The sequence below is a fragment of the Podarcis cretensis genome, assembly GCF_951804945.1.
Source record: "Podarcis cretensis genome assembly, chromosome: 13".
Lineage (NCBI taxonomy): Eukaryota > Metazoa > Chordata > Lepidosauria > Squamata > Lacertidae > Podarcis > Podarcis cretensis.
The window spans coordinates 42874908-42902254 of record NC_137182.1 but is presented as its reverse complement, the minus strand read 5'-3'; the positions used below and the strand labels follow the sequence as shown (position 1 = coordinate 42902254).

At 42.4% G+C, this 27347-nt stretch overlaps 1 protein-coding gene across 3 annotated transcripts in view; it reads left to right on the top strand.

The window, feature by feature from the left end:
• The window catches only part of LOC307201264 (angiogenin-3-like), a 346417-nt gene extending 332454 nt beyond the window's left edge, over positions 1-13963 (top strand). Inside the window, exons 1-3 of one of the 3 annotated variants that reach the window (XM_079950320.1) lie at positions 2434-2640; positions 5285-5375; positions 13252-13963. In XM_079950320.1, the coding sequence (XP_079806446.1) occupies positions 5302-5375; positions 13252-13711 (534 nt within the window). In that variant the 5' untranslated portion in view covers positions 2434-2640; positions 5285-5301 and the 3' untranslated portion in view covers positions 13712-13963. Of the gene's footprint in view, positions 1-2433; positions 2641-5276; positions 5376-13251 lie in introns of those variants that run through there. The other 2 variants (XM_079950319.1, XM_079950321.1) reach the window with 2 other exon arrangements.
• Positions 13964-27347: the final 13384 nt, after the last annotated feature.

Genomic DNA, 27347 nt, shown 5'->3' with positions numbered 1-27347 from the left:
GCAGAGAGATATCTCTAAGTTTGTCTGGCAGGGCAAAAAGCCCAGAATTAAGTTTAAGATATTAACTGACGCGAAAGAAAGAGGGGGCTTTGCCCTGCCAGACCTAAAGTTGTACTATGAGGCCGCAGCTTTCTGCTGGCTAAAAGACTGGCTACTTCTCGAGGACACTGACGTTCTGGACTTGGAAGGCTTTAACAATGCTTTTGGATGGCATGCATACTTATGGTATGACAAGGTTAAGATCAATAAGGCCTTTAAAAATCATATTGTCAGAAAAGCAGTGTTTAATGTCTGGACAAAATATAAAGACTTATTGGAAAATAAAACTCCAAGGTGGCTTTCACCGCTGGAAGCTAAGGCTCGAAAAAAACCCAATATGGAGGTCAAATGGCCAAAATATTGGGAAATACGAGAAAAAGATGGAGACAATTGGAAATTGCAGAGTTTGGAGAAAATGAAGGATAAAGTGCGAGACTGGTTACACTACGCTCAGATTAAAGAAGTTTTTAAAAATGACAAAAAGCTAGGGTTCCAGGTGGAGAAATCGAAATTGGAAACAGAACTGTTAGAACCTAAGACTAAGGTACTTTCAAGAATGTATAAGGCAAGGGATGGTGGGAGCCGCTGGTGGTGAGGAGGAGGGGGCAGAGGAGAAGGTGCAGGGAAACGCCAACGCTTGGCTGCCAATTGGGGGGCACAGCAGCCAGGCCAGCAACTAATGGAAGTTCCCCAACCAGACCCCCCCCCAAGGCGTCAATAGCCATAGAGGTGGTGCTAGAACTCCCAAATGGACACCCAGTCAAGGTGAAGGGACTGCTGGATTCAGGCAGCTCTTGCAATTTCTTCAGCAAGGACTTCGCACTAGAGCACCAACTCCACCTACTGCCACTGGATTTTCCCCTCCAAGTCACCACGATAGATGGCAGGGAAATGGGAGTGGGACGGGGTTTTGAGAATGGGATTGATGCAATATATTCAGAACAAAAAGCTAAATTGATAGTTAACAATGTGGTTACAGAAGAGTTTAAAATTGAAAAAGGAACACGACAAGGCTGCCCCATTTCCCCTTTGCTATTTATCTCGGTTCTGGAGGTGCTCTTGAACATGATCAGAGGGGACCGGTTGGTGGAAGGAATCCAGGTCGGAGTGAAACAATACAAACTTAAAGCTTTTGCAGATGACCTAGTTTTGACTTTGCAGGAGCCAGAATCTAGTACGAAAAGAGTGTTACAATTGATTCAAGACTTTGGTCGGGTGGCGGGATTTAAATTAAACAAACAGAAAACTAAGGTGTTGGGAAAAAATTTGACAGATACAGAGTCGGAACGGTTTCAGAGAGAGACAGAACTAACTGTGGTTAAAAAAGTAAAGTACCTAGGGGTAAATATAACAGCAAAAAATCTGAGTCTTTTTAAGGATAACTATGAAAAATGTTGGTCTGAAATTAAAAGAGACCTAGACAGTTGGACAAAATTGAAACTTTTATAACTTGCTGTTAAAATGGAACACACAAGATGAAATGGTTAAATCGGCTATGATAAAGTGGGCACAGGATATTGGGTATAACATTATGTTTGAGGACTGGGAAAGGTTGTGGACCACTGGGTTGAACTTCACTGCATGTAATGCTTTGAAGGAAAATGTAATGAAAATGATATATAGATGGTACATGACCCCAGTCAAGCTTGCAAAGATATACCATGTGTCTGATAATAAATGTTGGAAGTGTAAAGAAGCTGAAGGAACATTTTTTCACCTCTGGTGGACTTGCCCTAGAGTGAAGGTTTTCTGGGAAATGATTTATAATGAACTGAAAAAGGTATTTAAGTATACTTGACCCAAGAAACCAGAGGCCTTCCTCCTGGGTATTGTCGGCCAGAGGGTGATAAAGAAGGACAGAACTTTCTTCATGTATGCAACAACGGCAGCAAGGATACTCATCGCTAAGCACTGGAAAACCCAAGATCTACCCACACTGGAAGAATGGCAGATGCAACTGATAGACTAGATGGAATTGGCTGAGATGACCGGCAGAATCCGAGACCTGGGAGAGGAGAGGGTTGAAGAAGACTGGAAGAAATTTAGGATTTATTTACAAAAACATTGTAATTTAACTGGATGTTAAGAAGGATGCCAGATCATAAACAATTGAGCACCACTAAATTAGATGTAATCTGGATGATAAATGAGATTGAGGAAAATATAAAATTTTTGGAGAATTATTAGACTAAATTAAATGAATGAGACTTAAGAATGTAAACAAGTTGATAAATTGCTGGAAAAAGTTTTACAATGATGCAAGTGGGAGCGGGGGATGTGAGGGAGTCCAAAGAAGCTCTGAAAATATGTTGTGACACATGTCTTATTGTTTATTATTTTTGCATTTTTGTATTTAAAAAATCTCAATAAATATTATTAAAAAAAAACCAAGAATGAGTCCATGATGCGGCTACGACCAGCTATACTATCTCAGAAAACAATGATCTCTTGGGCCAATAGGGAACAACAGATATGATTGCTGCTTTCTCTTGTTGCTCCTTTTTCGGCACTCAAACCAGAAAAGGAGTTGGAAGGAAAGAGTAGAGGAGACCTGATGGCCACGATCTGTTCAGCACATCCATGCCTTCCACCAACTGTCAGGTATAAAGCCCTCAGTATCCACTTGTAGTCTCCTGAATCAATTATGTGGGTGCCTTTTTCAGGAAACATTACTCCATGATGCCTCTTCAGCAACAGACACACATTTCTCCTCTTCAGGCTGGATCACTAAGCAAAGGCATAGAACAGGCTTGGCAAACTCCAGCCCTCCAGTTGTTTGGGACTACAACTCCTATCATCCCTAGCTAACAGGACCAGTGCTCAGGGAGTATGGGAATTGTAGTCCCAAACATCTGGAGGGCTGGAGCTTACCTATACCTGGCGTAGACTGCTGGGCCAGCCTCAGTTGGCCTCTTGGGAAATTATATGGCTCTGGGGAGAAATGCACCTGAGCAGAGATAAAGGAAGACACAGGAACTCAATGAGCAGAAAGAACATGAGTTTGGACCAGTTGGCCCTTTAGGCTGATCCAGTGGGGCTTATTTTATGTTCTTAATGTTTCTGGGAAAGGCTAAAGATTGGATCTCTCAAATAAGGAAATGACATTCTCTTGTCGTTGCAACGATCAGACTGCCCCAGCTCCCATTTGTTACCTGAAAAACTGGCTCTTTACTTTTATGGAGGGATGTTACTAGAATGCCATAGCTTTTTCAGCATTCATCTTGATCCCAATCTTTGATATGCACAAACACACATAGACGGACACATAACTGAACAAATGTCACCTCCAACCCTCAAGGTCTAGATCAAGCACAGCGAAGAAGCTGTAGCTCTCCAGACATCTCCAAAAGCTGAAACTCGGATTAAATATGCTGTATTTTTCTGTATATTAGACAAGGTTTATTTTACTCAAAAATCATGTTAAAAAACTGTGATCATCCTATTCATGGATAAGTGGGGGGGGGGGGGGAGTCGCATGCCGCCAGCCAGCTGGTTGGCAGGCGCACAACTCACCACCATGTTGCTGTGGGAGGCGACCGCTCTAGAGAGCATTTTCTGCAGTGGCATGGGGGGAGTGGCTGCCCACTTTGCCAACCTCCAGCATTAGCCCTGCTGGGGTGATGGCGCATGTGCAATTCCCCCTAAAAAAAGCTCAGCAAATTTGGGTATCCCTCCTCATTTTCATTAAATTTAACCATAAAGGACAAGGCCCCTTGGCAGCCATGGCTCGCTGTGGCTCTTGGTGGTTGTTTTGCGCAGAAAAAACAGGAAACGGTGTAAAGTTCAACAGGGCATTATCGTGCTTTCTGTTTTTCCATCAGATTTTTTATATAACCCACTTTCTAGGAAATACCAAGGGAAAATCTGACAAGGGCTATGACAGCCTTGCTCAAATTGTAATCCTAATTCCCTCATTAGGTAGTTATGAGGCTGCCTAACACTGCCGTAAGACACTGCCCCATCTACTTCTGTACAGTGGTACCTCAGAAGTCAAAGCGAATCCATTCCAGAAAATTGTGGAAAATTGTTACAGGATGTCCTGGAAGAAATGCTGGAAGCCTATTTTTTCCCCTGTAGGTGATGGAAATGAAGCATCATTAATAGAAAAAAATGAAGGTCTACTTGCTAATTGGTCTTGAATGTTATAGTATGTCAGGGAACTGACATCGGAGCGAGAGGTGGAGGCAAGGCTCCAAAGCGATGCAGGAGAGGGGACCAGCAGGGGGGAAGGAATTCAGCGCAACACCAGTAGAGAAGGTAGGGAGATGGAGGATTCGGAGAGGGGTCTCCAAGACTCTTCACCCGAGACTAGTGGAGAGAGCACGGGCACGCCTCTGCCCACTCCTTCCTTGCGCAGAAGGGTCCCGCGCAGGGAGAGTAGGCGGAGACTTGGCGTCAAACAGCTTCTATGCTGGAAGAGGTTCAAGAAACGCCCACTGACGGATTCTGCAAGCGACTGAACGGCCACGGAGTGAGGGCTGTCAGCTGAGGCATGGTTAGCCAGGCAATCTAGCCAAAATTAATGGCCACTTACGCACAAGTAACCCCTTATAACCATTACAGCAATCCGTCAGTCTCTGACGTAACTTGTGCACAGGCAGGAGACCATGAGTCAGACTGGAGGTGCCGGCGCCGCGGAGCAAGCTGCGAGTGTGCAGAATCTGGTGGAGAGGAACCGAGATTTGGAACAGCGTGTAGCTCTGCTGACGGTGCGGCTGGCTGAAAGGCGAGCTCAGGATGCACAGGTCAGACCCACCCCCGTGGCAAGGAAGGTGCCTGGACTGGTACACAAGTTGGGGGGAAGCCCCAGGACTATAATGCGTTCCAAATGGAAATAGAGTACGCTTTGGAACTGCAGCACGATGACTTTGCTGATGATGCAGAGAGGGTGGCATATATCGTGGGGCATCTGCAGGATTGAGCGCGTGAATAGGTCAGGCCCCTAATGGCCACGCAGAATGCTGCCATGAGGGACCTTCGGAAGTTCTTTCAGGCTTTGGACGCGATGTATTCCAGCCAAGTGGAACAGAGTGTGACCAAGCGGGAACTGATGAGGTGCAAGCAGGGGGACCTATCAGTTAGAGACTATTGGTCCCGTTTTGCGATATTAATACACCGGCTGGAGTGGAACCTAGATTCCCCACCTATACAAATGCTGTTTGAGGAGGGGTTGTCCCCAGCCGTGAAGGACGAGCTCTCCCGCGCACCCCGCCCACAATCGATAGCTGAATTCTCTCTATATAAGGTGTCTCTTCCTGAAGGATGCTCAGAGGCGCATACGAGCGAAAGAAGATACTTCGATCCACTCTTTGGGAGACCAATTTCCATTACACTAGGTAAGAAAAAGGCCTCGACATGTTCATCTATGAAGCTATGTTCATTGTTTTGTTCAGGAGTGGGAAAGGTGGGTTTTAAATCAGCCAGCTTTTTGAATAGCTAAACTTTGTCTGTTATTTCTTTTCTTCCATACTTGATTTTAGTTTCCCCCCCATCTTTGACAGAATAAACCTTTTCCATGTTTAACAACACTTTTCTCCTTCTATCCCCCCCTGGAATTTTATTTCTGTATGCAGATACTCATTTTTCTGAATAAATATTTAACCTTTGTGTGACTCCTTCTCCTAAGTTCTAGTCATGGCAGCTGTCAGGGAACTGCCATCGGAGCTAGAGGTGGAGGCAAGACTCCAAAGCGATGCTGGAGAGGGGCCCAGCAGGGAGAGAGGCAGCTCATCGGCTAGGGAAGGAAATCAGGATAACACCAGGGGTAAAGGGGGGCAGATGGGGGAATCAGCGAGGAGGCTCCAGGACTCCTCGCCGGAGACCAGCGGGGAGAGCACGGGTCCTCCACTGCCCACACCCACCCTGCGCAGAAGACTTCCACGCAGGGAGAGTAGGCAGAGACTTGGCGTCAAAGAACTTCTTTGCTGGAAGAGGTTCAAGAAATGCCCACTGACGGATTCTGCCAGCGACTGAAACAGCCACGAAGTGAAGGGCTGTCCAGACAGAAAAGGTTTAACCAGGTAACCTAGCCAGGAGCGGCGGCAACTTATGCACGAGCAACCCCTATAACCACCACAGTAGCCATATACTTTACCTACATTTCACTGGCAGCCAATCATCTTTGAGCACAAGCTCTCTGACAATAGATGTGGTGGCTGAGCTGTGGATTGGCTGCATGAATTCAGAGTACAAAAGGCTGATGGGATGAATGTATTTAAGAGCCATGCTGAAATTTAGGTTACAATGCTTTCTCCGGAATTTAAATATTGCTATATGCAGAACTTGTTTAATTTATGGAGGAAGACTAAGTCATGTAAGTAACACCACCCCTGTACTAGAGAAGCCCAGTATGCTTATATACAAATGTACATCTTGAGAAGGTATGAACAGCAGAAAGTAGCAAGTAAAGCTCTATGTACAGGGAAATGAAGCTTCATTGGAAAAAGCTACTTTCCTAGATTTAGGATAATTTTACAGTCCCGAAAGGTGCCCATTTCAAAGGTGTTCACATTTATCTAGAAATATAGAATGTAGATGCCAAGTCATCATTGGGATGTCTCAAAGAGAAAGCAGGCTCTGACTTGAATAAATTTTATGTATTTCTTAGTTTGTCTGTTTGACTTTAAGGATGGGCCCAGAGGTCTGTCTTTTTCCTTCTTCACTCATCCCTTTGTCCTTTTGTTTCATTACAATCTGCAGCCTGCGAGTAGGGACTACCTTTTTTTCAGTTGGTTGTATTTATGCTGCCCTGGGAGTCAAACACTGTTCCTTCTTTCTGGCAATAAAGATACATTGGCAATAAAATCAATAAATTTCTTCATGTAAGGAGGCCACCACACTCTGACTAAGGTTAAAAGTTTGGCACTTTGGGAATTTTAGTATGCTAATTTGGGGAACTCACTCATGTTTATTTCTGCTGTGGTGACCTGAAGAATAATGGTGTCATTCACTGTCTTTGCAGAGGCTAATTTTGGTGTGATTTTTGAGGTGCTTATTAGTCTCAGAAACTTAGTTTTATTCATTTCTTCAATCTGCCTGTCAACAAAACTATAGTTTCATGGTTTGTAATGGGGTGGAGGAAGAGAGATGGGAATGGGGAAGGGCCACAACTCAATGCTAGACAATAAAGGCGTACCTTGGGTCTGAACGCCTTGAGAGTCAAACATTTCGGCTCCTGAATGCTGTAAGTGATTGTTTCAGTTTGCAAACGTTCTTTGGAACCCAAATGTCTGACACAACTTCCCCAGCTTCGGATTGGCTGCAGGAGCTTCCTGCAGCCAATTGGAAGCTGTGCCTTGGATTCTGAACATTTTGGAAGTCAAATGGAGTTCTGGAAGGGATTCTGTTTGAATTCTGAGGTATCACAGTACTGAAGTAGATGGGGCAGTGTCTGACTGAAGCCTCATAACTACCTAATGAGGGAATTAGGATTACAATTTGAGCAAGGCAGTCATAGCTCTTTTCAGATTTTCCCTTGATATTTCCTGGGAAGTGGATTATATAATAAATCTGATGGAAAAAGGGAAAGCATGAAAATGCCCTGTTGAACTTTATACCGTTTCCTGTTTTTTCTGCGCAGAACAACCACCAAGAGCCACAGAGAGCCATGGCTGCCAAGGGGCCCTGTCCTGTATGGCTGCTCTTGGTTTTGCTCTCCTGGATGGTCCTGGGGACTGAAGCCTCCAGGGATTTCCAGTCCTTCAAACACGAGTATGTCGATTACCCGAAGACTGAAGTCAAAGATTACTGCAACTATTTAAGAAGCCAAAGAGGCCTGACATACGGAGAATCACACACTTTCCTTCATGTCTCTGACCAGGATCTTAAAAACATCTGCACTGTTTCGGAGGAACCAGTAACTGGTCCCATGTCGAGCTCATCTCCTGTTCCAATCACCATGTGTTTAAGATATTATTTGAGATACTTCGCATTTGACCTTACTATGGAAATTTCGCTTTCATGTGAGAATGGATACCCAATTGAATTAATATATTGAATGCCATTGTTGCACAAGCAGACTTCTGCTCAGGCAACAAACCTCCACTACCATCCTCTCCGACACTCAGCAGCCCCCTACACTTCCCCGCTCCTGCACTGCCTCCCTCTCAAGAAACCTCTCAAGGTGGTCCCCCAATCTTCCAGGGCAGGTCTGAGCAAAGGCAAGAGGATTGCAAGAAGGCGGAGTTGGAGAAGTGCTTTTACATAAGCAAATATCTGTTTTCCTTGCTCACAGTCACCATTGGATTGCCACCAGGAATTCTTCCACTCTGATCACTTTGGGCCACTTTGTCCCACTGCTCATCTTCTAACTCGCTTTTCATAATATAAAAGTATGATCTCATTCCTTTTCTCATGATTCTTGCTGGTGTGGGATCACGCAGTTATTTGTAGCTGGTAGCTTATTAAAACCTGGCCTCTTTTCTAACTCTTCCACCTTGTGACTCAGATAAGCAGACATGGAATATATATTTCTTATATACAGCTTTCGTCTTTCCCGGCTTTTTTCTCTGTATCACTCTGTTTCTTTTAAAACTGAAATTATGTCAATAAAATAGCAACATTGGAAATCTATGAAACTCTCTGTGGCTTTATGGTCTACTTCCATTTGTTTTTCTCGCAGCACTGCCAGTTCTGTGCTTTTCTCACTCACCAAAATAATGTCAGGGATTCGGCTGAATAGAACACCTGGGAAGAGTCTGACTCTGGAGATGAAGGAATGTCAGTACAGAGGGAGCCAGAGTCTGACTCTGGAGAGGAGGGACTGCAGCCACAGACAGAGCAGGAGTGGGTTTGTTCAGCCCTCCTTCATCAAGAATTCCCAGACTCAGATAGAGCAGCAGACTTGGAAAGCTCGCAGAAGAAGGGAGGGGAGGAGATGGATGACATTGAGGGGGAGGCAGCATTTAGAAGGCTCTTCTCCCCGAACCAGAAGAGATGAAAGTGTTAAAATGCAATGGATATATATAAGAGAGGAAGTTCTGGAATTTGGCACCCTTCTTGGTGCAAAAGGGGCAGGGACTCAGAATGACCAACTCATAGCTAAGAGTGACAGGTTCGGAGCCGCTCTCTGGGTGTTAATTGTAAATAAACATGTCATAAAACTGACAGGGACTCATTAATTCTTACTGGGGCTTGGTTGATTGCCTGTCTGAGATCATTACACTACTTGATGAAAGGTGTCTCCCTAAACAAAACACTAACCTTTTCAAAGAGTGTTATGTACTGAGTTGAATAGGATCCAAACTGCAGCAGTCTGATTGGTCCTAGAACAATAGGCTCCAAAAGGCAGCAGTCTGATTGGTCCTAGAACAATAGGATTCAGAATGCAGCAGTCTGATTGGTCCTAGAACAATGCAGCAGTATGATTGGTTAGCAGGAACCACCCAATCATGCTCCAGATAGAAGTGAATCCACAGCCTGATTGGCTTACAGTAGAATTCCGGAATTAGACAATCATGTGCAGCCCATTGTGTAAATAATGTATATAAAGCAGATACTTTGAGGGGACTGGCATTCATTCCTCCTCACCACTATGAGCTGAATAAAGAGCATGAAATCACTTTGCGACTCTGAGTATATTTCAAAGAGATATATACCTACAGCCAGAACTCCCTACAGCCCATACTTAAAAATATGGCAATTTGTAAAACTTAGGCAAAACAGTTTGTGGAAAAGGAGCCAAAGACAGTAGAACCAACTACTTCTAGTTTTGTCCCATTTCCCAAGCACTCACTCCCCGCCCTGAATTCTGCAAGGCCAACCCTGAATCTGAGAAGGAAGTTGACAACCAGGGAAACCCCTGGGCTGGCTGTTGCATAAGAAAGGAAGCAGGTGATGGCTGACTGGGGTCAGGTTGCATTTGTTGGGGCAGTGCTCCTTTGATCCTAAAGGACCAGCCTCCACTGGTTTCTACTAGCACCGTCAGGAACTAATCTGATTGGTGTCCTGAGAATTCCATTTGGACCTTGGGGAAAAGTCAAATAGAATGGGGTCCTGCAAGCTGGCCATGTGCCATAGGCCAGAAGCTGTGTCCCCCATAGAATAAAAGGCCAGGCAAAGCATTGACAGGGTGTCATCTGGAGCTGCAGGCAGACAGAGAGGAGCAAGAGAGAAGACTGGAGGCTAAATAAAGGAAACTGTAAGTTATTGGGATTGATTGTTGTTGCATAAGAGCGTAACAGTTATTGAAAGTTGATAGCAACAGTGGATCTATTTCAGTTTATGGAAGGTGGGAGTAAAAATCTATACAGAATTAACACTGCAAACTTTAAGCACATTATATATAAAGAAATCTTGGGTAGGACTGCCATATCCAGAAACAAAAGTTGTTGGCATTTTTTACAAATTAAGATTTTGAACTGTTTTTAAGGAAATTCACCTAAATCAACATTTCTGACATGGGTTGTCATGTGTCCAGATTTTCCTGGACATTTCAGGAAATTCCACTCAGACACTGGCCCAATCTCAGCTGTGTCCGGGAAATTCTAGACTTATGGCGACCCTAATGTTGGGTAAAGGAACATTTCAGAGAACATTACTTGCTTGTAGGGCTTTTTTCAGCCAGAACTCCCTGGAAGTCGATCCTGGCATCTCTCATGAGGGCACCATTACCATTTAAAGTGAAGAAGAGAGGTGTTTGTGATGAGTTCTGGCACCTCTTTTTCTAGAAAAATAGCCTTTATGCTTGGGAAGCATAAGTAGAATGTAAAACATGTTGTTGCTTGCCAAGGCCCCCATATTGTTTTTGTTTAGTCGTTTAGTCCTGTCCGACTCTTTGTGACCCCATGGACCAGAGGAAAGGCCCCCATTATTGCCCACCTAATGGACAATAAACACATGGACATGAGTGTTTTGGTTTATGGGTTCCAATAAGCCACAACTTTATTGGTTACAGATATGAGTTGTTTGGCTTAAACATTGGGCGAAATCAGACTATATCTTGACTCCTGCCTGTCTGCTGGGAGTCCATCTAAGGGTAAACCACCATTAGGGGGCGCCCTATGACTTACATCAATTAGAGACACCCCGAGGGGTCCCCGTAAGGGTTGTGACATGGCCCTAGCCCACGTTTCAAAGTTCCGTTTATTGAAAAGGCCATGTGAAAAAATGGATGATTGCAGGCAAATTTAGTAAAAGTTTGCATGCCTAAATGTTAGAGTAAAGATGCCTCTCCCCCCCCCCCCACAATCACCAGCCCCCAAAGATTTAACTTCCATGGACACTGAGGTGGGAGCGCCCAATCCTGAATATGGCAACTTCAGAAAACACCCCCTCAAGGCATTATTTCACCCCCACAAAATCTCTAACACATACATTCCCCCCCCCTAAAATGCAAATGAAATACTAAGCACAGGAATTTGCATATCATGAGGACTATCCCTTGTAAATGGTGATAGATGTATATTTTCTCTGTCTCTGGCCAGAGGAGGATAGAATCAAGAGACGCTCTTTTTCGTCACCCTACTTCAAATCTGCTATATCTGTATCCCCTCTCTATGGTTTACGGTCAGAGGTGGAGCTCAGATTCATTCCGTCCCTTGCTCAGATCTCGCTTCAGCGAGAAACTTATACGGTTTATACAAATATCTCTTGGCCTCATCTCCCTGACCCTCAACAATGGTCTAAGTTTCTTGTCTTATGTAGTGTTACGGCTAAAATCTGGGTGCGGGGCTACTCTGCCACCCAGCTCATCGGACTAAGTGTCCGTGGGTCCCTGCGGAAGAAAATGAGCTCAGCCGGGCACAGGCGCAAACTACAGAAGATCCAAGTTTATTGCACAACAGGTTCAAGACGAGATTGAACCGTGAAAAAGGGGTGACATTAACTTTTGAAACTCCCTCCATGTCCCAGAATACAGTGCAAAATACATCCTAGTTACATCATGAATACATTAAGAAGAGGTTGGGTTATACAGGATTAACATATGGAGGAGGGAGGGGGAATATGCAGAGCTGGAGATATGCGCAGATAAGCACATCCTGATGAGAAGACAATGGTCCATGTACTGAGAAGACAATGGTCCATGTACTGGCATTTCCTGGAGGAAAGGCTTGGCAGAGTGATTTGACAGGATTCGGGTCTTGACACCTTGCTTGAGGGATTATGGAGGACAGGGGAAGTGTGAGGGAGTCCTAGAGAAATTGAGCAAATTGGCACATTGATTTTTTATGGATTTTATTGATTTTTGTCCCTTTTGACATTGACAATTGGGAATAAATGGATATATTGTAGCGAAGAAGGTGAAGAAGACATGCCCCCCATTCCATAACATGTAACATAATGCCAGAGGCATGGTGGGTAATTAATACAGTAGCCAACATCCGTAAGGTGGATAATGTTAATTATTTCACCGCCTGCACTTGAAATTTGTCCTGTTGTCAAAAACATAATAATAGCGAAAATTCTACCCACTTGTGAAGGGTGTACACAAATGGAGTGATCATGCTCTATAAAATACATTGTGTGGATACTGTCCTCCGTAGACTGTTGTTGCATGACATACTGTGAAATGCTGACTCAACACATTGTTGTTTATCAAGTACTGACTGGCAAGTGTCAATATTCACACAGACATGTGATCATGACTAGACAACATCCACCAAAACATTTGCAGATGAGAATTTGAAAGGATATACAGTGGTACCTTGGGTTAAGAACATAATTCATTCCAGAGGTCCATTCTTAACCTGAAACTGTTCTTAACCTGAGGTACCACTTTAGCTAATGGGATCTCCCACTGCCGCTGCCACCGCGCTGCCACTCTGCAACTTCTGTTCTCATCCTGAAGCAAAGTTCTTTACCCAAGGTACTATTTCTGGGTTAGTGGAGTCTGTAACCTGAAGCGTCTGTAACCCGAGGTACCACTGTACAGTCATACATTGAGAGTCGAACGGAATCCATTCCGGAAGTCCGTTTGACTTCCAAAATGTTCAGAAACCAAAGCACGGCTTCTGACTGGGTGCAGGAAGGTCCTGTAGCCAAGCGGGAGCCACAGAAGCCCCGTTGGATGTTCGGGTTCCAAAGAACGTTTGCAAACCAGAACAGTCACTTCTGGGTTTGTGGCATTCAGGAGTCAAAACTTCCAAGTTCCAGGGCGTTTGGGATCAAGGTACGACTGTATAGTATTCGTTTGAATTCCAAGCCGTTTCACAAAGCAGCCTGAAAGAAAGCATTTATACATCCACTTTACTTTTTTCCAGATATCTCTTTCAGGCAGCGGTCGCCCACGATGATGCCTTTCAAGGGATCTGGCCTTGTGCTCCTCACCTTCCTGGTGTCTGTTCTGGCACTGGGAGCCTATTGTGAAACCCCCTATGAGAAGTTCCTAAGGCAGCACTACGATAATCCCAAGAGCAACGTTGGAAAGCAGTATTGTGACGTCATGATGAAAAGACGCGGGCTGGACAAACCAGCATGCAAGGAAGTGAACACCTTCATCCACGGCACCAAGAATAACATCATAGCTGTGTGCACTGCATCTGGAGGGAAGGATTATGGAAAGGAGTTGAGGATCAGTCTCCGCCCCTTCACTGTCACCACCTGCAAGCACAAAGGCGGCTCAACTCGCCCACCTTGCAAGTACTCTGATAACAAATCCTCCAGATACATCGTCATTGCCTGTAATCAGGATGGGAAGCCTGTGCACTTTGATGAAAGCCTCATTGTACCATAGGATTTTCAAGGCCCAGATAAAAATTTTTATGTCATCTCCTACACCTTCACTGAAAATGTTTGATTTCTTTAGAAGCTTCCAGTTCTAAAACTGAATCAAGAAGAAATGTTTGAAAGAGTCTTTGCTAATTGTAAATTACCATGTTGATTCCCTGCATATGTATTTGTCCCATGTCTGAGCCCTGAAAGCTCGAGGGTACAGGAGTGTGTGTGTGTTTCTAATGCATGTGGAAATAAAAATCATTTGCTTTAATCACCCATATCCATACCTGTATCAGACAGCAACATGGCAGAACATTACACAAACCTGGGGAGATTGGAAGCTTTGGAGGAGTGGACCCTCTATTTCATAAAACAGTGTGAAAAAATGAGTAGGAAACAGGTTATGAAATGGCTTTCAGATCAGGAAGCTTACCCTGTGCACAAGCCATAAGTCAATGTATTCCCTCTATGCTTATCTGAGTGTCGGGGACCGTGCTGAGGAGGGATGCACTCAGGAGGAACAGTGGGAGCCTCCGCCTGATCCGGATCCTGAATCTTCCCAGAGCAGTATAGATTTGGAATGGTGGTTTGCAGAGGGCCGTAGTTCAGAAGGCAGAAACTGGGAAATACTGGATGGGGAACAGCTAGGAGAAAAAGCACTGGGAGAAAAAGGGTTAACAGATTCACTGTCTCTGGAAAGCATTTATCCACTCAGCCCAAGGTCAAGAAGATCTGATAAGGTGGCAACACAGAAAGCACAGTAGTTACAAGACACGGTAGTGACATGGGTGACTAGGGAGGAAGTGGGTGGAACCCTGAATTGGGAGTGCCACCATTCCTAGGAAATGGATTCTTTGTTCTCTCGCTGTGATCATTAAACTTTCTAAGTGGTAAGAAGACTCCTTTTCCTTTGATCTGCTTATGTACGGCCAAAGGGGGAAAGATGCCGATTCACTGAAGTCTGACACTGAATCACAGTGGGAGGGGACAGAGTCAGAAAAAGAAATGGGTTTCAATAAGCAACAACTGACACAAGACACTGACACAAAATGACTCCCCCTTCAACTCCTCTTTATTTTATTTTAAAATCTCTGCCATCTGAAAAAAATCATTGTGGTAGACTCCCTTCTTTTGATTTCCCCCCTTTTTCTGTTCTGTGTAATTCTACTGAGGTGACACCATTGAAATCCCCCATGTAATCCATTCTTTTAACCAACACAAACAGGCTGCCTCATACTACATTTGCAGGTCTGGCAGGGAAATGCCTCCTCTTTCCTTTATAACTATCATAATTTTATGTTTCATTCTTGGCTCCCCCCCCCCACCAGATGAATTTAGAAATATCCATCTTCCAGTGTTTGAAGCAGCCTGAATTATTTACAATTGGAATTGATTGTATAATAATCAATAATACTTTGGTGGTCCTGCGCCTCAAGGAGGTTAGACTGACCTCGACCAGGGCCAGAACCTTTTTGGCCCTGGCCCTGTCCTGGTGGAACGCTTTGTTGCAAGAAACTAGGGCCCTGCAGGACTTGACATCTTTCCATAGGGCCTGCAAGACGGAGCTGTTCTGCCAGGCGTTTTTTCTATGGGACTCTGTATGTAAGTGGCCTCCTTGGCTCTTTCTATCGGCCCATAGGATACCAGCATGCGTGGCTGGGCCTGGTGAACATTTAATATTCCTTACCCCTGTGGCTGTGATTTGTGGGTTCCCACTTACCGTATTTTTCACTCTATAACACGCACCTGACCATAACACGCACGTAGTTTTTAGAGGAGGAAAACAAGAAAAAAATATTCTAAACGAAATAGTGGATGTATGATTTTTGTGGTTCATGCTGTGGCCACAGACATGATCTGACGGTGAGTTTGGGGTAGCCCAATGCAAATATCCTGAGAATCCACGTGGATCCATGCTTTATAACCACGTTTTTGCGCCATTGCAGCCCCATGAAACAGTGGGTGTGTGGGTGTGTTTTGGTGCAGGCTGTAGCCATGGATATGCTATGTGATCTGATGGTGAACTTGGGGTGACCCAGTGCAAAAATCCTGAGGATCCATGTGGATCCATGCTTTGTAACCACGTTTTAAGTGGGGAGGGAAGGAAAAGCATTCAAGGGACAAGGAACACGCGTGGGGTGTGTGGAGAAGGATGCTGCTAATGATGCAGAAGAGGGGTTAAAGGGGAGAAGGAACACGCGTGGGGTGTGTGGAAAAGGAGCTTTTCGGTGAGCTGAGCGGGGAGGGAAAGAGCACTGTTGCTTTAAAGGAGCCAACCGGACAGCAGCCACTTACAGCAGTGTAAGCAGCTCCTTTCCTCTCCCTCTTTGCTCCTAATGGCGAATCCCCTGTAACCCAAGTCCTGCTCAGTGGATCAGCTGAGACGCTGGGAGAATTGTAATTTCCCCCTCTCCCTCATCCTGTGCCCTCCGGTCCCCAGCAGTCTTTTAAAAAACATTTTTACTGGTTTTCACTGCACTCGTGGCTCAGAGTCCTCCTCTGCCCTGCCGTCCCTCTGCAGCCTCATTGCCCCATTTAGAGAGCGCACAGACCTTTGCTAACTGAGGCTGCAGCAGCTGTTGCTGGCTACGCGGCGCTTTTCCCGGCTCGCTATGGCTCCCGTCTGTCCCTCCTCGCGTGTAAGCGGCTGCTGCCCGCTTTGCTGCCATGGCTCTCCTTCCCTCCCTCCTCCTCGGCTCCTCCCCCTCCTCCTGGCTGTAAAGCAAGCAAAGCTAGAGCCGTGCAAAGCCCTGCAAGCAGCTCCCGCTTTGCTTGACTGACGGCAGCCATGGCTCCGGACGAGTGCATTCGTTTCGTAACACACACAGGTATTTTCCCTTACTTTCTAGGAGCAAAAAAGTGCATGCCTTGGAGTGAAAATTACGGTAATTTTATTCTGAATTTAAATGTGATTTTAAACTGTATTTTAACCAATTGTTTGATTTTGTGTTTTTAATGTAGGGAGATACACCTGGCATCCTCTCTACCTTGCCCCAGACCTTTTCCCTTGGGGTCCCAATCCTACCATTAGGGACTATGCAAAGGTGTTTGTTTGTGTGTGTGTGTGTGTGTGTTTTAAACACTCCTAGGAGGAAATGTCCAGGGCAACCCAGAGATGGGGAAGATGTCACAGGGATGCCACAAGTCCGGCCAATGGAAATCTAAATTTTGCTCCTGTGTGAACAAGCCTTATAAAACTACAGAAGGAAGGCAGGGATTGAGCTTAGTGTGGCTTCATTTGATGGGGTGTTGGTGGCTATGCCCCAGGCAAATGATGAATGAGGAGGATGTGCCATCCAGTGTAAGCTGGAGATAATGGTGGGACATTCAAGTGGGGTCAGAAGTATTCACAGCTAGCTTATCTGAATCACAAGAGAGAGGGCAAGGAACACAGAAAGGTATTAATTCACAAGTGGGAAACATGGCCCCTGCAAGATGGGCTTTGTGGAAATGGCTTGTACCAGGGTGGACCTTGATGCCTGGTAACTCCCTTCCAGCCTGTGGCCAATGGGAAGAAGATGAGATATTGAGCAGAAGGCAGCCTACCTGTTACCGGAATGCTTTCCCTATGCCAGAATCAACCTCCATAATGATTGGCATCAATAAAAGATAAAATAAATGTTGCTATGTTTTTTTTTAAACTTCTTTTTATTCATTTTCTATAACCAAACCACAAAAAACAAAAACAAAAACAAACAACACACACCAAAGAAAAAAGAAAACATCAACCAAAACAAAACACATGAACAAACCAGAAAACAAACATTAATTAACAACAAATAACGGTTGACTTCCCTCCATCTCGGTTTTGGGTTATGTAAATATTAAATCCATTCTGCAGTTTTTCATTTTATATCATCTACACATCGCAAGGGTTATATTAAACCTACTGTGATTTTTATATCTCTAGAATTTGTTTCCATATATGTTATGAATTTGGTCCAATCATCAATAAACTTTGTACCTTTTTGCTGTCTGATGTTCTGCGTCATTTTTGCCAAATCCATATTGTCAGGGAACTGCCATCAGAGCCAAGAGGGGAGGTAAGGCTCCCCAATGATGCCGGAGAGGGAATCAGCAAGGAGAGAGGGAGAGCTTCCGCTGGGGAAGGAAATCAGAGTGACGCCAGGAAGAAAGGGGAGGCTGAGAGGGCTTCGGAGGGGAGGCTCCGAGACTCTTCCAGCGAGATCAGCGAGGAGAGCACAGGACCTCCGCTTGGCACGCCTACTCTGCGCAGAAAGCTTCCGCGCAGGGAAGCTAGGAGGAGACTTGGTGTCAAAGAATTTTTATGTTGGAAGAAGTTCAGGAAACGCCCACTGACGGATTCTGCCAGTGACTGAGACAGCCAAGGTGTAAGGGCTGTCCAGCCAGGGAAAGCTTTAGCCATAAAACCCAGCCTGGAGCAGTTTGCGGCTTACGCACAAGCAACCCCAACTCCCATTACACATAAATTCAAATAATTTAATTTGCCAATCTTTAACGCTCGGGATATTTGGGGTTTTCCAATTTTGTGCTAACAGAATCCTGGCAGCTACAGTTGTGTATTGAAACATTATATGATCTTCTTTCTTAATCTCATCTCCGATCATTCCCAGAAGGAAGGCTTCGGGCTTTTTAACAAAAGTGTATTTAAGTATTTTTTTCAGTTCATTTTATATGGATTCCCAATTTTTTTTAACTTCTTCACATTTCCACCACATGTGGTAGAAACCTCCCTCTTTAGATTTACACTTCCAACACCTTTTATCGCCAGTCTTATACATTTTTTTTGCAATTTCACAGGGGTGATGTACCAACGGTACATCATCTTTTCCATATTTTCTCTAAGGGTAGTACAGGCTGTAAATTTCATTCCTTTAGTCCACAACCTCATCCATTTGTCAAAATCCAAATTATATCCGATGTCTATTGCCCATTTTACCATAACCTCCTTGACCTCTTCGTCCTTGGTGTCCCAATCTAGTAGCTGATTATACATTTTAGATAGCAGTTTAATTTTACTTTCTATTATCTCTACCTGGAACTTAGATTTTTTCTCATTCATTCCAATCTTTTTGTCTTCCTTCCATAAGGCGTTAATTTGATGATACTGCAGCCAACCTGTTAATTTGCTTTTTAACTCTTCGTATGGTCTAATTTTCCATCCTCTTTCCGATCTTTCCAGGAGATCTTCATAGGTCAATCTCTCACCTTCCATGTTTGTATTTTTAATAGTTAATATATCAATAGGCGATAGCCACCAGGGGGTATTTTTCCCCAATAATTTTCTATTCTTTTCCCACGCTTCTAACAGTGTTCCTCTGATAATGTGGTTTGAGAAGCCTTTATGCACCTTTTCCTTATTCTGCAAGAGATAAACATGCCAACCGAATCTTAAATCGAAGCCTTCTAAATCTAGCAGATCTGTATTTTTTAAGGTAATCCATTTTATAAGCCAGCAAAGGCATGAGGCTTCATAATACAATCTCAGATTTGGGACCGAGAATCCTCCTCTGTCTTTTCTATCTGTTAACAATTTAAGTCTAATTCTCGGTCTTTTGCCTTGCCATATGAATTTAGAGAGAATTTTTTGCCAGTTTTTGAATATTACACTTCCTCTAATCACCGGGACATTTTGAAATAAGAATAATAGTTTTGGCAGTATGCACCTCTTAATTGCTGCCATTCTACCTGACCTGGAGAGTTTTATCCTATTCCAAATATCTAGTTCCTTTTGGATTTCCTTCCAGGTATTTATGTAGTTATCAGCCATTAAATTTATATTTTTCATCGTTAGCCACACTCCTAAGTATTCTACCTTTTTGGCTTCTTTGATTCCCGATTGAAATTCTAACTGCCTCCTTAGATCTTCTCCCATGTTCTTAACCATCATTTTAGTTTTAGTTTTATTTAACTTAAAGCCCGCAACTTTCCCAAATTCATCTAGAAATGCCAGGACTTTGTCAATACTCTGTTTTGGGTCCTCCACTGATATTACCAAGTCATCAGCGTATGCTTTCCGTTTGAATTCTTTCACCCCAATTCTAATTCCTCGTATCTCTGGTGTTTTCCTTATCTTATTTGCAATTACTTCCAATACCATTATGAATAGAAGCGGTGACAGGGGGCAGCCTTGTCTTGTACCCTTTGAAATTTCAAATGTCTCAGATAAATTGTTATTAATAATCAGTTTGGCTCTTTGATTTGAATATATTGTTTTGATTCCCTCCATGAAAGCACCTTCTATCCCTGCTGTCTCCATACACTTTAATAGGAATCACCATGATACATTATTGAATGCTTTTTCTGCATCGATAAAAATTAATGCTGCAGGAATTTCATTCTTCTTTTCCAGGTATTCGATGATATTTATTATATGCCTAACATTGTCTTTTAATTGTCTATTAGGAAGGAATCCAGCTTGATCCGTGTGTATTACATTTTTTAGATAATTCTTAAGTCTATTTGCCATTATTTCAGCAAATATTTTATAATCATTGTTAAGAAGCGATATCGGTCTATAGTTTTTTATATTCAATTTGTCTGAGTCCGCTTTAGGTATCAGCGTTATGTGAGCATCTTTCCAGGAGTCTGGTACCTTCCCTCCTTGCAGGATATTATTCATTACTTCACATAACACCGGGGCTAAATATTCTTCAAGAACTTTATAATATTTGGCTGATAATCCGTCTGGGCCTGGTGCTTTCCCTAGTTTCGTTCTCTTTATTGCTTCCTGAACTTCATCTATTGTTATGCACTTGTTCAATTGGATTTTCTCTTCCTCCGTTATGGATGTTATTCTGTTATTTTCTAAGTATTATCCTATTTCTATTATGTCTTCTTCTTTTTGGTAAAGTTTTTCAAAGAATTTTAGGAAATTTTTCTTTATTTCGTTTGGCTCTTCCACAATCTCAGATTTGGGACCGAGAATCCTCCTCTGTCTTTTCTATCTGTTAACAATTTAAGTCTAATTCTCGGTCTTTCTATTTTTATCTTATTAATCACATTTTGCTTTTTGCTTTTTCGTAGTTGCCAGGCCAAAAATTTCCCTGTTTTGTTTGCGGATTCGAAAATTTTTTGCCTCATCGATTTAATTCTCCATTTGACTTCTTCGTTAATTAGCATTGAATATTGTGATTGTAACAATTTGGATGTTTGTTTAATCTGTTCATCACTAGGATTTGTTATTAATTTTTTCTCACATTCTCTTAATTGGGTCAGGATTCCATCTTTCTTTTGTTCTTTTATTTTTTTCCTATGGCTATTTTGTTGGATTAGAAAGCCTCTTAGCACCGCCTTACTGGCATCCCAGACTATATCAATATTTGTCTCTTTATTAAGGTTTAAGTCAAAAAAGTCTTTTAAGGTGTTTTTGGCCTTCTCAATTACCTCCTCATTTTCAAATAGATATTCGTTCATTCTCCATCTATACACACCCTGGACTCCACACTTGATTTCCAGGGATATTGAATTGTGATCAGAAAGAGTTCTGGGTTGTATTTCACATTTTTCAACTCTTGTTACTAGTTCTCTTGATACCCAAATCTGGTCTATTCTACCCCAGCTCTGGTGCGGCTCTGAGAAATATGTGAATTGTTTTATTAGTGGGTTTTTGTGTCTCCAAATGTCTGTCAAGTCTAAATTTTCTTCAAGGTTTTAAAACGATCTTGGTAATTTCCCTTGGCTCAATTTTTTTCTTTTTTGCACTTCTATCTAACTCTGGTATTGGAACTCCATTTAAGTCACCGAGTAGAATCAGTTTATGAGGCTCTAAATCCAGTAGAATTTGTTCCAGTTTTTTGAAAAATTCTGCTTTATTCGTATTTGGGGCATAGACAGTTACCACATTTAATTTTTCTCCCTGATGGTTAATTTGTATCCCCACAAGTCTCCCTTCCTCATCTTTGCATATTAATTTAGGGTCCCCTTTTTCTTTTGCATATATCACCACTCCTCTTTTTTTGTTTATATCTGAATTGATAAATTCAACCCCCAACCTTTTGTTTATCAAAATATGTTTGTGTTTTTTGGCCATGTGTGTTTCCTGACAGCATATCACATCAGCATTCTTTTTCATCAAAACCTTCGAATTTTTATTCCTTTTAGATTTGTCATTTAGTCCGTTCACGTTCCAAGATAAAATTTTAAGAGTCATTATCGTATGTGTTATTATTTTTTAATTCGTACTGCGCTCGTACTCAGGCTTATAATCTAGTTTTCCTGTTCCTTGTAATTTCTTCCTCCTTTTCTTCCTCTTCTTCTCCTCCCACTGCACCTTCTTCCTCTTTTTCTTCCTCTTCTTCCTCCACTTCTTTCCCTTTCTCTCCTTTCTCTTTTTCCTTCTCTTTCCTTCTCTTTCTCTCTCTCTCCTCTGTGAATCTCGCTCCCTCTTCCAACTTTTCTTCCACTTTCCCGAGTTCCTTCTCGTATCTTCTTAAAAAAAATTCCACTTCTTGGGTATTCATCAATCTAAATCTCTTGTCCTTGTATATATTGTTATATATAAAGGAATTTCTTTATATATAGCAATAGGTCTTCCTTCAATTATTAGGTTTTTTTATAGCTCATTCTAAAATCATATTTTTCATCTCAATTGAATTGAAGACCACTAGGCAGTCGCCAGCAAGTTTTTTTGATTTAGCTTGCTGCGTTTTCCCTCTAATTTTGAATGCCTTATCTATCGTGTAAGCCACCTCTTCCTCTTTTAATTCTAACCATTTAGATAGCTCTCTAATCATTTTTCCTTTCACGTTCTCATTTACTTCTTCACCGACTCCTCTAAATTTTAAATTGAGCTGTTTCTGCCGCATTTCTACCATGGCTAAACTGTCCGACAGTTGGTCTTGTCTATTGTTCCATTCTCTTATTTCCTCCTTTATTTTTTCTGTCTCTTTCTTTTGTTCTTTCATTTCCTGTTGAATTTTCCTATTTGTTTCTTCAATTGATTTTGACCTAACTGTCAGATCTTGAATTTTACTAGAGAGTTCTCCTACAGCCCCTTCTATATTCTTGTCTATCCTCTCCTGCACCTCTCCTAATTTATTTTCCATATGCACCTCGCTTTGTTTAAATTCCTCTTTGATCTTTAGCCACAAGATATCTAAATCTTTGATTTCCTCTTGTCAAGATGCTTTCCTTTCCCCAGGGGTCCCTCCTACCTTTTTCCCGTTTCCCCCCAACATTTTACGTTATTTTCCCAGATTGTCAGTTTTATTACCTAATCTCTCCCTTAGAGGGCGCACAATCTCTCTCTCTTGCTCTGTCTAAATCCTGTACCTTCCAATATCTTCCCAGGATTCCAGACCCGAGTAGAATCTTTGTTACTAAAAGTACAGACCAAGCCCAAAAGTACAGACCAAGCCCAATCCAATCTAAATAATAAACATCATATAAACACAGAATGTTCCATAATTTCTTCTCTGAATCCACAATATATCTACTAACGCTGAAATGTCTATTACCTTAGGTCACCTTAAATATAGATTCTATTTTAGTCCGAACGCACAGCATTAGAAACTTTAGGATTTGAATTAAAGATCTTTCCCACAAAAAACAAAAAAACAAAAACAACAACAACCCCAAACGTAATCCTCTAATAAAACTTATTTTGTTCCCCTAAAGGAAACCAAGTAGTTTTGACTATTTGAAATATGTGGCTATGTTTTACCCACTATGGGTCACACATAGTAAATAATGTAGCAGACCGTAACAACATTTGCTTTAACAGCATGTCGGCAACAATCTATGAATGAAAATATGGGCTGCCAGCCCATAAACTTGGTTTTTCTGTGGTCTTATCTACGTTCTACAAGTTGCCTCATTTTTAATTATGTATGGGCTGTAGCTAAATGAAAACATTAATTCTGAATTATGATTGCTGAATCATAAATGTAGAGAAGAAAACTTTATATAAAGAAACTGTAGGCTCCCCTACTCCCACACCGTCTTTTGCATCGAATGAAGTGTTAATTCAAGTTCAAACCTTAATGACCTTGCAGCTGGTTCTGTTCCGCAGTTTGTGATCTCATCACTTCCAGCACCTTATTCCAAATTAAGCTCTAATTAACAGGAGAACATGTGCTTCTTAATGGCAGCGTTGGGGGGTTTTTGGCAGGCAAAGTGCTTTTGCACAATATGTGAATGAAAATATTGCTTGGTTCCCCTGCAGAACACGAGGTTTTCTGCTGTCTTACCTAAGTTCTATAAGTGGCCTTATTTTTAATTAGGTATGGGCTAAACAAAAGCATTAATTCTGAAAATTAAAGCCTGTAACCTAAGACATTTTGGCATCCATTGTGGATCTAGCAAGATAAACGTTGGTGTCTGTTCAGGTCTTCAAGCTAGTTCCTTGAGTCATGTGACTGTTCTGGGAAACCACTGACAGGAATTAGCTCCCAGTACAAAATGTAAATAGATTTCCTTCAGGTAAATATGGCTGCTGTTTTTTATTGCTATACACCCATGTTTTGGAACTCAGTACATTGATTGGTAAGTCCAAGCATGAGTATTTCCAGATATAGAAGGAGCCTTTTCCTAACATGGAATCCAGCTCTTTTGACTGCTGCACCCAGGGTTGACATGATATTGCATGATTTGCATCAAATAGTGTAATGATCTCAGGCAGGCAAGCAAACCCCAATAAGAATTAATGAGTCTCTGGCAGTTATATGACACATTTATTCACAATTAACATCCAGAGACCAGCTCCGAGCCTGCCACTCTTAGCTATGAGTTGGTCACTTTGAGTCCCCGCCCATTTCACAGTATGAAGGGTGCCAAAGTCCAGTCCTTCCTCTCTTGTATTTCTGTTGCATTTTAACCCTTTCAGCTCTTTTGGTTCGGGTAGAAGGTGAGTCAGCAAGGTGTAGTGATTTAGAGCGGTGGACTCGTAATCTGGTGAACTGGATTAGCTTCCCCACTCCTCCACATGCAGCTGCTGGGTGACCTTGGTCTAGTCACACTTCTCTGAAGTCTCTCAGCCTCACTACCACACAGAGTGTTTGTTGTGGGGGAGGAAGGGAAAGGAGACTGTTAGCCACTTTGAGACTCCTTAAGGGGAGTGAAAGGCAGGGTATAAAGTCCAAACTCTTCTTATTCTTCCTCTTGAGTGAACTCCCCTCCCCACGATGGAACGAAGACCCCTCAAAATGCTGCCTCCATCCTGGTTGCATAGCAACCGCCTCAATGTCATCTATCTCCTTCTTTTCTGCTTCCTGTGAGCTTTCCAAGTGTGCCACTCTATGTCAATCTGGGAACTCCTGATGAAGAGATGCTGAACTAACCCACTCAGGCTCTGTCCGTGGCTGCAGACTCTGGCTCCCTCTGTACAGGCATTCCTTCATTACCAGAGTCAGATTCTTCCCAGGCATTCGATTCAGTCACATCCCTGACAAGTAGGGAGAAGAAGGACCTGAGACCTCTGCAGGTGCTGAAATTTGGGGGTTTTAGTAGGGTAGCCAAGGCAACTTGAAATCTAAAATTCTGGTTCCCAAACTGTTTGGAAACAGCAATTCCCTGTAAATTGCCCACTGTTGATTCGTATTAACTTTCTTAATTGTAATGACCTTGATAGGAGATAGGTGTTTTCCTTTCCAGCAGATTTTTACATTTCTCCTAAGCTCTATATAGTTTCTTCCTAAGAATATGGTTCATAAAACCTTTATAAATTTTCATCTTCCCATACTAAAGTCATGACTTTCTGCCCAATTTTAAGTCTAGAATGTCTGCATTATCCATATATATATAATTTTGCCATAATATAATCAATTACAACTTTTGTCATTCTGTACAATACATACTGTATATATATGTCTATATCTATCTATCTACTTTCCTTATTTATACTGTTGTACTGTATTTGTATCATTGTGACTTCTCTCCACCTGTGCTCAGCTTCCAATGTTTTCCATTCCTTTAGTATTGTGTTAAAGAAGTTAAATACATATTCCCTATTAGTCACTTTTCAACCTAATAGCTGCTCTCATTTTGGCCAATTCTATAAATTCACAAAGCTTATTTTGCCACTCTGCTACTGAGGGGACAGCATTTCCTTTCGAATTTCTAGCTATCACTACTCTGGCTCCAGCTGTGGCCCATAAGAACACTTTTTTCTTATCACCAGGCTGTCTCTTGAAACTATACCTAATAGAAATGCTTAAGCCTTTTTCTCAAAAGATCTTTTAAACATTTTTTTTTTAATTCCAAACCAATATTACTCCAGAATTTTTTTAATTTTCCCACATCACCACTATACTTGATACTTCATTCCCTCTACCCCATGACATCTCCGGCACATATTTGATTGTAATTTGTATATTTTGGCTAGTCTGACAGGGTTCAAATACAACCTATACAACATCTTCATCAGGTTTTCTCTAATTATATAGCATGCAGTAAATTTAATATCCTGCTTCCACAATTTTTCCTATTGCACCAGCTGAATATTATAGCCGATGTCCTGGTCCCACCTGATCATCACCTCCTTTACTTCCTCATCCTTCAATTCCCACTATAACAATAATTTATAAATTTTTGATAGTACTTTCTTTGTATTTTGTAATAATTATATTTGTAGTTTAGATTCCTTTTTTAATTCCAATTAAATATGTTGTGTAATTGGTGGTATTGCAACCAGCCAGTACAGTGTTGTTTAATTTCCTTAAAGGTTTTCAATTTTAATTGACCATGAAGTTGCTGATATGTAGCCCAACATTTCTCCATATATTTCTTCTTTACCGAAAATGCCTCCAAAGGTGATACCCACCACGGTATCTTGGGTTCCAATAAATCTTGATATTTTGTCCAATAAATCTTGATATTTGAGTTCCTAATTATATGATTTAATTATATGATTTGTGTACCTTAACTTTCTTATGGTGGTACCTTGGTTTATGAACTGAATCCGTTCCGGAGGTCTGTTCTTAAACCAAAGCATTTTTAAACCAGGGCGTGCTTTCCCATAGCAGTAGGGGCCTCAATCTACAAACGGAACACACTCAACAGGAAGCGAAACATGTTCTGCTTCCAAGGCAAAGTACACAAACCAAAAGCACCTACTGTCGGGTTTGCAGTGTTCTTATTCCAAGTTGTTCATAAACTAAGCTGTTCTTAAACCAAAGTACCACTGTATATACAGATTATTCCATCCCCCTATAACTAGTATGCCTGTATTGTCTAACAGTATCCATTCTCTAATCCAACATAGGCATGCTGCTTCGTAGTATAATATTAGGTCTGGGAGAGCAAAGCCTGTCAGGAGGTCCTACACACAAGTAGGAGTCTGGCAGAGACACATGTCTGACTGGCATGTTCTTTCCCTCTTGGTCGGTTATTTGGGAGATTAAAAATCTTGCACCTCCAAGGAGTTTTCCCCACACTGGTGAATCAGACCCTTCTGTGGTGTAAACGTATCCTTCTGAAGTCTAGCATCTCTAGCCTTGCTTCATGTTGCCTTTGGAAAACGCTGCAGATCTTCCTGGCCTTTGGACTTTGTCCAAACTTCCCACAAAAACTTTCCACTGCTTCAAACTCAGCACTGCCACCTGGTGGTTGCAATGATGGTTGGGATGCCTTGGCAGTAAAGCCTCCTTGCTCCTCCTGTGCTGGAGATTCCTCCCCCGGAACAGGAAACATCACCCTTGTGCATTTTCCCTCCAAATGCCTCCCACTGCATGGGG